This window comes from Dipodomys merriami, unplaced genomic scaffold (genome assembly GCF_024711535.1).
Source record: "Dipodomys merriami isolate MVZ:Mamm:240054 unplaced genomic scaffold, mDipMer1.0.p SCAF_20, whole genome shotgun sequence".
In the NCBI taxonomy this organism is placed as follows: Eukaryota; Metazoa; Chordata; class Mammalia; order Rodentia; family Heteromyidae; genus Dipodomys; species Dipodomys merriami.
In genome coordinates this window covers 30,519,147-30,535,794 of record NW_027203382.1, presented here as the reverse complement: position 1 = coordinate 30,535,794, position 16,648 = coordinate 30,519,147, and the positions used below count along the sequence as shown (strand labels likewise).

General features: G+C 38.5%; 1 protein-coding gene across 1 annotated transcript; it reads right to left on the bottom strand.

Moving 5' to 3' along the window:
• Positions 1-4,825: 4,825 nt before the first annotated feature.
• On the bottom strand, positions 4,826-7,865 carry LOC138832853 (dihydrolipoyllysine-residue acetyltransferase component of pyruvate dehydrogenase complex-like). The gene is made up of 2 exons (XM_070030971.1): positions 7,835-7,865; positions 4,826-5,717 (listed from the first exon to the last, which is right to left on the bottom strand). The coding sequence occupies exons 1-2, from the start codon at positions 7,863-7,865 to the stop codon at positions 4,903-4,905; spliced, it is 846 nt and encodes a 281-aa protein (XP_069887072.1). The 3' UTR covers positions 4,826-4,902.
• Between the last annotated feature and the right edge of the window lie 8,783 nt (positions 7,866-16,648).

The following is a 16,648-nucleotide window of genomic DNA, read 5'->3' as shown; positions in this document are numbered from 1 at the left end:
AACCTAAGAGAGAGGTTACAAGAACTTCCAAATTTATAGCCAGTCAGTCTGCAGTACCAATGACAGCATGGAAATCTGTGACTTACACCTGAAAAAATGGGAGTCATTTATGAGATTAGTCCTTAATTTGTGGGATCTGAAACTAATGAGAAGTAGTGGCAGATATGAATTGCTGGATACCCAGCTGGCATCAGAGGATTGGTCACATGGTGTCGGAGAAAACCTATTCATTTGGGATCCGATGTAAGTAAAAATGGCTCAGAGATAACAGGGCAAACTGACATGGACTAGGTCAGAATGACACTGGCAGCCTCTCACTATAGGGAAGGAGGGCAGGCTTACTTAGGGAATAGCAGCTTTGAACAATGGATCCAAGAAACAGGTGGTAGCCAACATAAGAGCAAAAAAGACTGTTGAAAAAGAAAGACAGGCCAGTGCAGTGAGTCATGCCTTTAATCCTAGCTGAGATCTGAGATCACAGTTTGAAGCCAGCCCAGGTAATAAAGCCTCTACCATGTTTATCTTCAATTAACCACTGAAAAGTCAAAGTGGGGGTGTGGTGACTGTGGTAACAGCATCCAGGTCCTAAGCTCAAGCGCCACAACTGGCAGAAAAAGAAAAAGAAGGACAATCTGCAGTGAGAGGGTAGCTACGGATACAAAAGAGTTTCAAAGGGCTTAGACACGGGGGCAGTTGATGGATGTCTCTGAGGTCAATTGAGGGGCCAGCTATGTGGCTGAGGTTAGAGGCCTGAGGAGTAGGCTAGGAACTAGAACAGGTAAGGAGTGCTGGAACACAGGTCAAATGACATCTTAAGGGTTAGAATGGGTGGCCAGAGTCCATTGCCACAGATGGAAGTAGACTCTATCTAGGTCATGTTCCCTGGAGACCATTTCATCAAAATCCTGTCAATTGACTGATTAGTCTATGATTATCCAAACATCATACACAAATCTGTGGCAGTGTTGAGTTCTTGACTCTCAGAAACCAGAGCTTCAGAATGGTGGAGTCTGCCCATCTGATTTGGTCCCATTTCAGCCTACTTCATATTAGTCACTTCATGAACTCAAGAAATAGCTAACTGTAACCAAGTTATGCTAGTTTATATAGCTATGGAATTAAACAGACTGAGAAATTCAAAGAATTTCTTAAAATTTTCAAAGCCTTCTGAAAACATGAGTGCTTAGGAGAGGCAGCTAGGGAGAAAAGTACTGATCCATTTCCTGTCTATTCCTCTCTGATCCCTGGACCACACCTCCACAAGTGTTTCCATCTACTTTAGATCAACTTTATGTCTCTCATGAACTGCAGCTGTAGAAGCAGAGCCCCACAAAAGGTGGATATACACAGGTGCTTATGAAGTTGTCCCAATCCTGGATGTGAAAAATGAGTACTCATGTCTGCTTGCTAGCTCTTGTTTACTCAGTCTAGCAAACCACATTCCAAATGCAGACCTTACCACAAAAGTAGTGTCTTTGTGCCTTCTTCTTGCCCTAGGGTATTTTGGCTGTGGGATGGGGTTGTCCAGTGTCTAAAGTCATTCTCTCAGTCTTCTTTCTTGAGGTGTGTGAGTTTGGGAAGACTGTGCTTGTTGACAAAAAGTGCCCTATGCCCCTGCTATTCTCAGTACATGATAATGAACTTGCACAGAAGGCACAGAGCTCTCACCAGTGATCAAACCAGGCTGTATGCCATGCAGGTTTGATGGCAGAAAGCAGGGTGCCGAGGCACAGAGATTTGTGGATTGCTCCAAATGTTTTGAAAACTATATTTGAGAAGTATGATATTGATCTGTTCCTTGGGAGGGAAAGAAAAAAAAAAGCACGCTGAATAAAGGAAGGATCCCTGCTCAAAAGAGAAAACCCAATTAGGAGCAAAGTAGAAAAATCTGTACAAGATCACATAGATTCTGACTTCTCTCCCTCCTCCCATCCAGTGTCCCTGCTCTCTATAAATAGCTAAGAAAGCTAGATGGAATTAGACTGGGATGCTCTTAGAAGTAGACTGGATTAGATACTGAGATACTATGTGACTCAAAGGAAAGAAAAAGTCAGTTCAGGCTCTAGGGTAGTTGATTTGAAGATCAAGCCCTGAAGACCTTGTTTCTATTTCTTTGTTCTGATTTACCTGACTTCCTTGATAAAAAAAAAATTCCATTCAATTTGTCTATCAAAAAGTTGATTTCTCCTATGTCTTCCTTGTTTAGGAAATATTCACAAGTCTCTCCTGGGAACCTCTCCAATTGATGAGGATCCCTTGTTTATAGTCTTCCTTACAGTTATCCATGATAAACTCCCAAATCTAGTACATCCTAGTTGATCTAGTTTTGTAATCATCCAAGATCAATACCTGGATAATAGCTAGAGAACCATATATTAGAACTGGCCTATCAGAATACCTACTGAAACCAACATTAGAAAGTATTGTTTGAAAGCAAAATCAACCATTACTGCCCTAGTAGTTAGACATAACAGCCCACTCTGAAGCATGAACAGCAAGAAAAGAATCAGCATGGTAATCAGATAAAAATATTAAAAAAGGAGGTGGGGGAGGGAAGGGATAGTAAGAGAAAAAAATAGGAGAGGGTAACAAAGCTTGACAAGAAATGTACCCATTACCTTACCCATGTAACTGTAACCCCTCTATACAGCATCTTTAGAAAATATTAAAACAATAGCTAGCAGACAGAAGAAGAACAAAGACTATTTTCTTGGAGAAAATATAACTCGGGGCTAGAAAGTTGGCTCAGTGGTAGAGTGCTTGCCTCACATGCATGAGGCCCTGGGTTCCATTCCTCAGCACCACATAAGCAGAAAAAAGCTGGAAGTGGCGGTGTGGGCTCAAGTGGTAGGGTGCTAGCCTTGAGCTGAAGAGCTGTGCCCTGGCCCAGAATTCAGGCCCCACGACTGACAAAAAAAAAAAAAGGAAGAAAAGAAAATATAACTCAAGAAAATGGAACAAAATTTCCTCAAAGATACTCATTATAAGATAATTTTTTCCAAAATATACATTTAACAAAACAAGATTTTAAATTGGAGATTACACTGCAAATAAAATTAATTGAGTTTATAATTACTGGAGTTGACTAGACAGGACTATAGAATTGCTGATAGAGAAAAGCTTACTATATTGCAGAAAATGAAAAGAAAACTCAGTTAAACGCAATTGGACAATAGATAAGAAATATGCAGGATATAAAAAGATGATGAAACAAGGATAATTTGCTATCCTCAAGGGGAAGAACTCTTTCCAAATGAAACAAGAGAAACTTTCAGACACTCCATGCTGAGATGTTAGGTAATGAGGCTAGGTTTTGTGTAGAGATTGTTAGGAAAGTGGAGGAGAAAGGAAGGAAACAGGCCAGACTTGATCTTCCATAGGTGAGGACTGTTTGTTGAGATAGAGCAGTGAAGGTGGCACCGCCTTCCCGCGGGTTTGGAGACTGTGCAAGGAGGGGGTTTACAAACTAGGTTTTTATGAAGTCTGAGCAAGGAGGCAGAGGTTAATGCAAAGGCCATTAGGTCTAAGATGGTGGGGGCGCTTTTTGGTTGGGATCACAATGGAATGTTTCCAGCCAGGCTTAGGTAGATTGCCCTGTCCGTGTCAGACAGTCTGTGCATATTTTTCTTTAGTGGCTTGCCTGACTTCTGTACACACTGGGGAAAAGAGGGTGGGAGTCAACCCTTCATATTCCATCTTTGGATACATAAGAAAGAATGGGCCAAGAGGGAAAGGCAAGTCCATCAGAGATCACATTGTATTATTCTATATTATACTTGTACAGTTCTGTGTTTTTCTTTTTCTTTTCCCTGCCCTATTCTTTCCCTCTCTCCTTTGCCTCTCTCTGTGTATATGAGATCCCATTATCTTAATTTTTTCCTCTCTCTATTCTCATTCCCTCCCTCCCTTGGTCTTTCTGCATAAGATCACATTCTATTGTTCTGTTATTATTCTTGTGCAGTTGTGTGTATTTAATTTTCTTTCTTTTACCTCCCTCCTCCCTCTCTGGGTTATTGGCATGCACTCAGAAATATGATGGTAATTGTATGTAAATTTTCCAAAGAGATTTCATCAGTTTAATGTATTTCTCGTCCATTGCGAGTTTGCTAAAATTTGCCATTTGATTATGGAAAGTTAAAATATTTATACCCCTTTATCCAGGAGTTCTACTTCTAGCAATTTGTGCAAAGTTTTATGAATCTATAGATGAGCAATGTTAATCATTGCAGCATTATTAGTCTGGCTGCCTCCTGGTTACACAACTTCTTAAAGCATCAGTTTCTCTATCTGTAAACTAGATTAATAATAGTACCAATCTATGGAGTTGTTGTCATAATTAAATGCCAGCTATATCTGGCATTAAATAAGTACTTATTAAAAAACTTTCTTTTGTTATTATTACTAGTAGGATATGATCTGCAGTATACTGTTAAGTAACTATAAAAAAATCAATCCAAAAATTTCTAGGACTTGGTAAAATTTCAAAAGTAAAACTTTTTTTTTGGTCAGTACTGGGGCTTGAACCCTGGGCTTGGGTGCTATCCCTGTGCTCTTCAGCTCAGGACGACATAAGCACAAAATGCTGGAAGTGGTGCTGTGGCTCAAGTGGTAGAGAACTAGCCTTGAGCTGAAGAGGCCCAGAGTTCAGGCCCCATGATGGGCAAAAAAAAAAAAAAAAAAAAAAGAGTCTCATGGACTTTCCTGCTTAGGCTGGCTTTGAACCACGATCCTCAGATCTCAGCCTCCTGAGTAGTTAGGATTACAGGCGTGAGCCACCGACGCCTGGCTAAAGGTAAAACATTTTTTTTTTTAACTTTCAAAGAACCACCTGTTTAATAACATATAAATATCTTGATAAGAATGAACCAAAGTGACTTGGGAATCTAGGAGTTCTTCAGTAAATTATAACAACATGGTTACAGGTTTCTCCAGGTATTTTCTAAACTCAGCAAGCCACTGGGCACCAACTGCTCCATCCACAACTCGATGGTCACAGCTGAGTGTAACAGACATCATACTAGCCACATCAAATCCTTTTTCATTGTCTGCTGGAACTAGTTTATCCTCTGAAGCACCAATTGCCAAAATACACGCTTGAGGTGGGTTAATAATGGCAGAAAAATTTTTAATTCCAAACATTCCTAAATTGGAGATTGTAAAAGTTCCTCCCTGGAACTCATGTGGCTGCAGTTTACCCTCTCTTGCTTTGGTGGCTAAAGAAACAACATCATTAGCAATGGTTTCTAGTCCTTTTATGTGTGCATTAAACACAATGGGTGTGATGAGGCCTACAGGAGTACTGACTGCAACACTGACATCAACAACATGATTTTGTCTTATAACTGTGTCCATCCATGAAGAATTTGCTTCAGGAACTTTCAAACATGCCAGAGCTGAAGCTTTTATGATGAAGTCATTGACAGAAATTTTGCTTTTTCCTTCTAAAATCTTATTAAGTTCTTTCCGTACCAACAAAACTTCTCCCATATTTACATCAATAGAAAGGTAATAATGAGGTATAGTTTGCTTGGATTGCATTAATCTCTGTGCAATAACTCGATGAATGTTGCTGATTGGGATATCTGTGTAGACCCCTGTAGGAACTGGTGCCACACCTGGACTTGGGGGAGCCATAGCAGCTGCTGCAGCAGGAACAGCTTTAGAAGGCACAAAAGAGTCAATGTCCTTCTTGATGATTCTGCCCTCTGGTCCCGTCCCTTAAGGTAAAACATTTTTAATATAGCTTTTCTCTATAAGAAAATATAAAGATAACTAGCCCTATCAACATACCTAAAATATCATAACCTTTTAAAAAGATGTCTCTTGAAAACAGCAAATTTCAGAGATACATACAAAATAAAAATAAATAGCTATTACTTCATGCAATAATATACTTTTCTAAGATAATATTAATAAGTCTTAGTTCCTATAAACATAACCTATTGATATGTATGAATGAAAAGACTGAAAGGTATTAACATGTTAAATGCAGTAATATATAACCATGGTTACATCCCCAACAGGAACTGACAGTAAACACAAGTGTTTTTCCACAAAAGAAACCAAAAATTCAATGGTTAAGAGTCTTACAGGCTCTTTTGCTGAGCCTGGCTTCAAACCACAATCCTCACATCTCAGCCTCCTGAATAGCTAAGGTTAAAGATGTGAACCATTGGCACCCGACTGCCTGAAAAAGATAATTTTACAAAGAATATTTAGGGAAGGTAAAAGTCCAAATACCACATTATAGAATTATAAAAATTGAAGTTTATAAACGGCATGAGAATACAGAAAAAATGAGTCAAAAAAACCATTCCTCAAGTATATCTTTGAATTACTAATCATTTAAATATGTAATAGCAATTTAAAATATACTGTAACCCAACTGGGAAGAAGGAGATTATTTAATACACAAAACCATGATTTAATAAATGATTAGAGAACTGTAGATGTAGCCCAATGGTAGAATGTTTTGTCTAGAATGTGCAAGACACGAGATTTAATCTATTTTAGAGATCAAGGGATTAGGTCTTGAAAAAATATCAATCATTTAAGTCTCATGCCATCCATTTGTCTGTCTGACTAATACATCTACGATCATAAAACTGAAAAGCATTCATGAATACTTCTTACTTTAGACCCAAGGCCCCAGGCTGAGGTGTCTCTCACTTAATATAGTGACCTGTAAAAACCAGTTTAGTTGCATTTTAGCTGGTTTTACTCGAACTGGTTTAGTTGCTTTTTAGCTGGTTTTACTTGCTTTTACTTGCTGGTTTACCCTCATTACTTTGGGAATTCAAACTGAATCAAGAATTACCAGCTAGCAGGTCACCAACAACTCACACCTGTAATCCTAGCTGCTTAGGAGGCTGAGATTGAGATCTGAAAATCATGATTTGAAGCCAGTCTGGTCAGGAAAGTCTATGAGGCCCTTATCTCCAATTAATCAAAAAGGCTGGAATTGGAACTGTGGCTCAAGTGGTAGAGTGCCAGCCTTGAGCAAATAGCTAAGGGAGAGTGTTCAGGTCTTGAGTTCAAGCCCCAGTACAAACTACCATCTGAATCATCGGTTCCCATTGGTTGTGTAATAATGTCAAAAAAAAGAAAAAGAAAAAAAGAGAGAAGTTCCCAAGATCATGAGCAAATTGCATCCAATAGCTTCTTTTATTACTCAACGGACACTTGATGGTCAGGTTTCTCAAGACTTCCCTTCAGCTGTACAAGTTGAAACAGTGGCAATCTCAAAGCAAGTCATTAAGGAAACACATCTTTTCTTGGATTCAAAAAAAGAAAAAGGAAAAAGTGATATTCTTGTTTTCATATTTTTTTTCTTTTTTTCTTTTTGCTAGTCCTGGGGCTAGAATTTAGGGCCTGGGCACTGTCTCTGAGCTTCTTTTGCTCAAGGCTAGCGCTCTACCACTTGAACCACAGCACCATTTCTGGCCTTTGCTGTTTATGCGGTACTGAGGAATCAAACCCAGGGCTTCATGCATGCTAGGTAAGCACTCTACCACTAAGCCACATTCCCAGCCCCTTGTTTTTATTAGTAACAATATAAAACTCTTCCAATCTATCCTTGGTTCCATGTTGTCGAATACCATATCTCCTTATGTAATTGTCCCCCTTCCCTCCTGTCCCGCCTCAGCCAGGTATTTCCTCATCTGTCAATTTTAAAAGGAAAATGCAGGATTTTGATAGTGTGCATTTTTTCCATGATAGACTGAGGGTGTAACATTTTATAAATTTAACATTTTATAAATATCCATAAAGGTTTTTACTTTTCTGGCTGTGTTGGAGGAGAGGACTGCAGCTAATTTCAAAGACCCATGCATACCTATGACAGGACCACAGCAAACCTTCTTCATGCGGGATAGACTTGAAGGAGGTGATGCTCTAAACCGTTCACAGCAGCAGCAGTGAGGTCTGTGTAGAGCTCTCCCTTCTAATTTGTTCCAAATCTTCAGTTAGTCAAAAAAGACCAAGAAAAAAATTTGTGGGAGGAATGCAGTCAAGAATTCAAGGTATGTGCTACAAAATTAAGAAAAGTGAGGGGAAAGAGTGAGTTGATCAAGGGCATTCTATTTGTAAACTTGCTTTATTCAATGGCAACTCCTTTCTATATAACTACTTAAAATAATTTTGAAAACTGCATCTGCAGTCCAATGTGCTGATGTATTCCTGTAATTCCGACACACAGGAGGCTGAGATCCTGAAGGATTGTTATTTTAAGGGAAACCTAGGCTAGACAGCAAGATCTTGTCTCAAAAAACCAAAACAAAAATTGCATTTGTACTGATCATGCATATTTTTTCCTTGTCATTATCCCCTAAACAATATAACAACTACTTGCTTATAATTTACATTGTATTAGTGATTATAAGTAATTGAAAGCCCACAGGAGTACGTATGTAAGTTCTATGCAAATACTGAACCATTTTGTATGGGATTTGAATACTGAGTAGGGATTTTGTTATGGAGTCAGGGGGGCAGGAACCAATGTTCTTGGATACTGAGGGATGATTATATATAGTGGTAGTGGTAGGATGTTTAATTTTGTTTCATTCCAGTGTTCATTCATTTTTGAAAGATCATTTCATGCAAGCTGAGGTGGATAGACTGTTCCTTGATGAAGTCACTGTTACACAAAAGAAGGATAATCAGGTCCTCAAAGGTAAACCAGAAACCAAAAATTAATAGAACACAACATTTTGTTCTTTTACATGCATAAATCTTCACTGTTTTAGGAATGTAAATGGTCTTTTCTCTAGTTTTTTTTTTTCAGTACATTATTGGCTTTTCTCAAACTGAAGACAGAAAGGGATTTGAGAAAGCACAAGAATTTTTCCCCAGGAAATACTATGTGTTGTATAACATTAATTATTTCATCTTTCTCTCCTATGAAACAGTAAAATTTATATCCTTAGTTAAGACTGTAGTGAGTGAACTCTTCTGTAGAAAAATGTGAAGATAGAGGCCATATGGAATGTCTAAACAATACAATAATCCAGATTTTACCCCAACCTCTTCTATGATATCACTTGTCACCAAAATAGCCAATAATCTTACATTTCCCAAGATCAGAATCCAGGCATAGCTCTGGTGATAACAAGACAGAATAAAAAGGAGATTGACATACCATCTTAAAAATAAAAATATATTATCCTGCCCATGTAATTGTAACCCCTCTGTACAGTATGTTCACAAATAAGATAAAATTAAATTAAAAAAAATAAAAATATAAAAACAATAGATCCTAAAGCAGTTTATTTTTGAAAGTAAAACATTGGACAGGGCCCTGTGAACTTCCTTCATAACTGTCCTTTTAAAAAATGCACCCACAAACATGAATAGCTTTTCTGTATGCTAACAATGAGAAAAGTGATATTGAAATCAGGAAATCACTCCTTTTGTAATAGCCTCAAAAAAAATATACTACCTAAGAATTACCTTATCCAAAGATGTAAGGAACCTCTATAATGAAAACTTTAAAAACCTGAAAAAGGAAATTAAAGCAGTCTCAAGGAAGTAGACAAAACATCCATGCTCCTGGATTGGAAGAATTAACATTGCAAAAATGGCAATACTGCCAAAATTATTTACAAATTCAATCAATACCCATTAATATCCCAACAACATTCTTTAGTGAAATAGAAGAAGCAATCCCAAAATTCATATGGAATAATAGAAGAGCCCATATAGGAAAAACAATCATTAGCAGGAAGAACAGGGCCGGAGGAATATCAATACCAAACTTCAAGCTGTATTATAAAGCCATAGTTATAAAAAACAGCTTGGTACTGGCACATGAACAGGCCTGAGGACCAATGGAATAGAACTGAAGACCCAGAAATGATCCCACAGGCCTATGGCCACCTAATCTTTAATAAGGGAGCCAAAAACACTAGATGGAAGAAAGACAGCTTCTTCAACAAATGGTGTTGGAAGAATAGGTTATACATGTCTAGAAAACTGAAGTTAGAGCCTTATATATCACTCTGCATCAGAATCAATTGCAAATGGATCAAAGACCTCAATGTAAGATCAGATACCCTGAATATATTACAGGAGAGGATAGGATTCTTAGGCACAGGTCAAAAATTCCTAAATAAAGATCCAGAAACACAACAAATCAAAGAAAGGGTAGATAAATGGAATTAAATTAAACTGCAGAGCTTCTGCATGGAAAGGGACATAGCTAGCAAGATAAATAGAAAGCGCAAGATTGGGAGAAAATCTTCACTAGCTATACAATAGACAAGGGCTTCATATCTAAAATATCCTTGGAACTCAAAAAATTAACCCCCCCAAAACAAATCCTCAAAGAAACAACCACCCTATTAAATAGTGGGCTGAAGAATTAGAAAGACACTTCTCTGATGAGGAAATAGGAATGGCCAAAAGACACATGAAGAAATGTTTAACATCTCTGGTCATAAAAGAAATGCAAATCAAATCAAAGGCCATTATCAAGAAAATATGCCTGTACCATGAAAGATAAGCTGGTGCCAGTTAAACCCAATTCCCTATTGTTTACCACATGACCAAGATGGCACCAGTTAGACCCAGTATCCTTATTTCATTCCCCACTGGTTTCATGTACATAAAATCAATCATTGATTTCTCAATGAGAGAGATGCATTGGCCCTTAGGACCATGAACCTAACCAAGCTACTTAAAACAAAGTTTGCAAAAGAGGCTCTCCTGGGCTAGACCTGTTTCATTAGCCTTAAACAATATGTCTTGCTTAAGGATGCACAGAGTGTTTGCCTGGATTGTTCCCATCTACAATTTAAGGAGTCTCTAGCAGTTAAAATTGGCTCCATATGACTGATACCAATGTACTCAAGAGGCATTGAACTTAAATATAGCCAGCAATCCTTTCCATGCCAGGCTGGGTAAGGTTTACAAATCTATGTACCACAGAAAGAATGTCACACAATGAAAGTCTTAGTTTCAGCAGATCCAAAGTGGCTTTCTACCAGAAATCTGACACATATGATGGAACCAGGCAGGAGTCCAGTCTATTTTTACTGTGGTGGAGGTGGTCAGGATGATGATGTAGGATCCCTTTCAGGTAGATACATAATTTTTAACTTTTTGAGGTGCTAGTAATCAAACCCAGAGTCTTGTGCATGCTGGGTAAGCACTGTGCCACCATGCTATGCCAGCCCTTAGTTTTTAAATATTTTTATGGAGGAAGGGATATAAAAAGACTTCTATATATAAAGTATGCATTGGCATGAAGTATGTAGTGCTCAGGAAAATTATAAAAATTATAACTGGGCCTCCTAACTATAATGTGACTGGTCACCCTAGCTACTCAGGAGTCTGAGATATGAGGATCATGGTTCAAAGCCAGTCTGGGCTGGAAAGTTCATGAGATTCCTACCTCCAATTAACCAACAAAAAGCCAGAAGTAGATGTGGCTCAAGTGGTAGAGTGCCAGCCTTGAGTTAAAAACCTCAGGGACAACACTCAGGCAATGTCACAGTATCCAGACCAAGTCAAACACACAAAATATATGGTAGCCCTGTGTTTATGCATTTACGAACCCTCTTCAATTGTATATTACCATGTGATCATTTCACAGTATTTAAATTTTACTTCAATTAATAAAAATCATGTTAAAAAGGTATACATTTTTTAAATCCTTGGGTAAAAGTGAAGACACTAAATCCTTCACTGGAGTGACTTAACAGGATAATCTCAATTTTGATTAAATCCAAGTATCTGACCTTAATCTCTTCTACCTTATAATGATAAACTTTTCTTGGAATGATATCTGAGCACATTCAGAAAGGAGGGGTTTATAAAAGGCCTACATGTTGGAAGCCAATATTTCCCATTTGGTTTTAAAACAGGAAGAATAGGAGAATTACATGTGGACTGGCACTGCACTAAGAGTCTGAACTTAACAAACGTAAGGAATCTCACACCATTCTTTGCTTTTTACAAAATGCATCTAATTGCAAAAAGTATTGAAATTTAGTTTTAATTTTAGTACATGGTACTGTACATCCTAACATATTGAGACCAAATTACATTACTCACAAAGAGTAGCCTTTTTCTTTTAAATCCTATTTTTTTTTGAAAAAAGCATTTTCAATGTTTTAAAAATATATTCCCAGTGGGAGTTTTTAGGGATAGTAATCTCATTACTCATAGTACAGTCAGGTTTTCAATTTCTGTCTGTAAGAAAGAGAAAGAAAGACATAGAAGTACCTTTATAGACCATGCCTTAGATTTTCCTGGTCCCTGGGTCCAGGATGAACTCCACCTTTTCTGACAGCTCATCCGTTTGCCCATCCTATTTTGCTCCCACGCATGGCAATCGCCTTGCTCCCATACACAGCCTGCCTCTCCTGGTAAGAGGGCATTGCCATGTCCTGCTGAAAGGATGTCCCCTTCTCCCGCACATGGGAAGCCTCTTGCTCTCACACACAGCCCTGCCTGCCCTGGCTAGCTGGCATCTCCTTGTTGTCACACACAGCTGCATTGCTATGTCCTGGTGAGAGGCATACCTAGCACCCGGGGTGGGGGCAGAATCTCTTTCCTTTGGGTGTCTAAGAGGAGCTGAAATGAACCAAGCTTTTGCCAGTTTATCTTCACCCTTTCTAGGGCTAGATGAACTGTGCCTTTTTCTTTTGATTTCTTCCTGAGATAGAAAGTAAAGCAGTTTTAGACAGATAGAATGGACAATGTCTTTGATGGTGAGAGAAGAAAACCTTTACATTTAACTTTATGATACATCACCCCAATTTCTAATAACAGAGAAGATTGAAATAAAAAAAAACTAAATTCTTAAAAAAATTTTTGTTAAGCCATATAACTCTTGGTTATAGTGCTAAGAGTGTTATGCATTAAAATACCAGATTACTCTGGACAAATTTATACAGGTGCATGCATACACACACACACACACACACACACACACACACACACGTGCACACACACATGCACAAAAGTTAAGGTGCACTTAGATTTTTTTTTTTTTTTTTTTTGTCGGTCGTGGGGCTTGAACTCTGGGCCTGGGCGCTGTCCCTCAGCTCTTCAGCTCAAGGCGAGTGCTCTACCACTTGAGCTACAGCGCCACTTCCGGTTTTCTGGTGGTTTATTGGAGATAGGAGTCTCACAGTCTTTCCTGCCCGGGCTGGCTTTGAACCGCGATCCTCAGATCTCAGCCTCCTGAGTAGCTAGGATTACAGGCGTGAGCCACCAGTGCCCGGCTTGCACTTAGATTTTTTAAAGTGAATTCAGCTGTGTAAGTTCTCTGGACTTCCAGGAGCAAATAACACTATTTTGCCCAATGACAAAACCACATGGTCAGTGTTAGAAAAGCAAAAACTTAATAACAAATACATTGGCCAACAAATTTAAGACCTACATAGCTAAGAACAGAATATGATTAGACATTTTGTTAGCAAGGTATATTAGCATACAGTCGACTTTTGAACACTTGACTTGAATACTTTTTCCTCAAATACTCTCAATACTGTTAGGAAACTGAGCCATGAGGTTAGTAAAGAAAAAACAGAAAAACAATCTCAACAGGCCAGATCAACTCTAATGGGGAGCTGAAGAGGGATCTATGGTGACCTGAGGAGAGTCAGGAAACATGAACTATGGTGCAAAAATGGTGGCTGGGTGGCTTGGGGTCTAAACAGGGTCATGGTCAGGGGGCAAGGTTACAAGGAACTCTAGTTCAAAGAGTCTCTCAAAGTCATTGTACAGCTCTGGCAGGTCAAGTAACCTGTTGTCCAAGTCCCTGCCCCTGGTTCTGGGAATTTTAGGCATACCCATCCCCTAGGGGTGGGTCTGCACTTCTAAGAGTTTTTGGAAATGTCCTATCATCTACCACTTTGCCAAGATGGTGCTGGTTAAATCCAATTCTCTATTATCCACCATATGGCCAAAATGGCGCCAGTTAGACCTAGTATCTTTATTTTAATAAAGCATCTAGTAACCCCATGTTACACCAAGAAGGTTACTTAATTCATACAGAACTCCAAATTTGTAAAACATAATCTTATATTCTCTACCAAATTCCAAATTCCTTTCCCCTCTTTTTTTTTTCATGTAGGCCTTACTCTACTTTTCACCCATTTTAAAACACAGTACTTTACACATTATCAGTCTTTACCTTCTATCTTTCACCAAGCAAAGTTTGAGGGAAAACAATTTTTATGTAAAATAATTTTTATGTAAAAGCAGTCAGACAGCAACCTTTTAGCCCAGGAGGAATTGAGCAGTATCAAACAGTCTTACCTCTTAAATCAACACAGATAATAATCGCTATCAAAGGTAAAGCAAATCCCAACATAGTTGCTGCTTTCTTACCTCTTAAATGAAACCACAATGGAAAACAATATATATTCACAGAAAATTAGCCCCTTATCTATCTGAACTGTTATCTATATGGAAAATACGAAAATCTGAACAAGTATTCCAGTTACGTTGCTAAACCAATCCTGAAACAATAAATGAAGGCAATTTTAAGAGTTTGCATGGAGAAGAGAACATATAGGGGAAAAAAGAAAAGGGAAACGAAAGCCTTAAAACTCAAGCCTATTTTCTTACTTGTAGATGTTCTCAAAGCCAATTAGAGAATTTCTACTTCCTATAATCCCTTCGTGGTTGCCACCATATTCAGATGAAGGTTACTGAAGTTTTTCTTTAAAGATAGGAACTCTTCACTTAGGGTCCTTGACTTTAATCGCAGAATAAGAACTTCTGGACAAGTCACAACGGTAAGAAAACTTGGCAGAGCTTTATTGAGTAAGTAAACAAGCAGACAAGGAGACAGACAAAAAGCAGACGAACAGACAAGCAGAAGAGCAGGGGCACACTAAGAGTGTAGGTGCTCTCACAAGGAGATAAAGAGAGACACACACAGCTCTTTGGCTGCTAGGGGTATTTAAACAGTAAAGGCAGGGAGTCTGACTTCAAAGTTATATAAAGATAGGTGTTTCATCTTTGCTCTAATCACTACTTTCTGAGTTTCTGGATGTTTGGGGGCATTTCTTGCAGGTAAGAATGCATCCTGCCATCAAACAGATCCTTATCCTTGAGATAAGGAAGGTACCTTAAGTTTAGGGGGAGCATTTCTCCCAGGAAGGCATGCGTCCTGTCAGACAAGTGTTAAGTCTTACAGTGAGGAATGCATCCCTCAGGAAGGAATGCATCCTATTGTCGCTCTTTGAAGCCAAGATGGCACTTCTAAATACCACATTTCTTAGTTCCCTTCACCAGGTCTCAGTTTCCTTAAGTTATTCTGTTTCATTTTTCCCAAATGACTTTGGTCCCTTAATCTTTTTTTCAGTTTATTATTTATCCTTTTATTGCTATTATTATTATTTTGGTCCCTTAATCTTAAGGGAAGTAGATGAAGGAATATCTCTGTTACTTGCTGTCAGCTTACCATACCTCATTTTTCCCCTACTGTACCCAGCTTCATTTCAGGCTTCCAATTGTGGCGCCCAAGGAAAACTCAGTGTCTTCAATTTTATCAGATAAATTATGAAATCTCCTTGTTAGAACTCTGGTACAAATGAGGATTCTGGTGCAATCGTTTTTAACCAAGTCTGAAATTCATTACTAGGGTATAATTCTTCTACATTGACCTTTCTTTGTTATATGTTACTCCACTTAATAATAGGTTACTGTTGCACATCTATGTTTTTGTAAGTAAGATAATATTTACTTCCTCACAATAAACTCAAATTCAGATTTCAAAATCACAAGTGATTAACCAAGGCCTTTGGTTAGGTATTTAGTGTCCTCCAAAACTAAGCAGCAAGCCTGGGGGGTTATTTCTCAAACGAAGAGTCAATGACTCCATACATAAAAGAGGGCATGGATTTATTCCAACCCCCGGAAAAGCATTGCAAAATGCTTCATACATAGCTGCAGTCTGCACTTTGAATGTCTTGGTAATAAGTTCATGAGGCCTAAGTTACTGAGAGGGCAGGCCTCTGAACTGTCATGGGGGTTAGCATCCAGAGATTTCCCCCCAATACATTCAGGGCCTTTCACATGTTAGGCAAGCACTCGATGACTGAGTCATACCACAGCTCATTTTTTTGAGGGGGTACTAGGATATGAAATCAGGGCCTCATGCTTACTTGGCAAGTGCTCTACCATTTGACACATGCCTCACACTTCAAATAATTTTTAAAGCTTCTAAAGGATTTGCTGCTTCCTATACATCAAATCAATAGATGTATAATTAATGTGGTAGACTAGTACAATGTGTTATAAAAATTTTTTTAAAGCAAGATCTCTGCTAATTTTGGCCAAGAACAGGAAAGCTAGCCTAGCCACGAGACAAGAAGGAGAAGGCACAGTGCTGGTCCTCTAGATAAAAGTAAATTGCTTCTGGTGTTCCATGTAGATAAGAAAGCCAGCATTTGTCAGGTCAGGAGCTATGTCCCAGTTGAAATGCCTCTCCTGGATTGCCCTGATGAAGGTTCTACTCTTAGGAACATAGCTGCAACAGGATGTAGATTAACTACCTGTGTAGGTCTGTGATAATCCTCAGACATTTGCTGAAATCCATAAGCCCGTGTCATTGGCCAACAGTGAATGATATGACTAACCTATGTAATGGTCAACACTTTTGTGATGATACTAATGACAATAGGCTCTGAAA

Excerpts from the sequence above, each read along its gene's own strand:
- LOC138832853 (XM_070030971.1), bottom strand. The coding sequence starts at position 7,865 with ATGAAGAAGGTTTGCTGTGGTCCTGTCATAG. Across the intron at positions 5,718-7,834 it reads TTGCTGTGGTCCTGTCATAG|GGACGGGACCAGAGGGCAGA; the intron begins GTATGCATGGGT and ends TTTTACCTTAAG.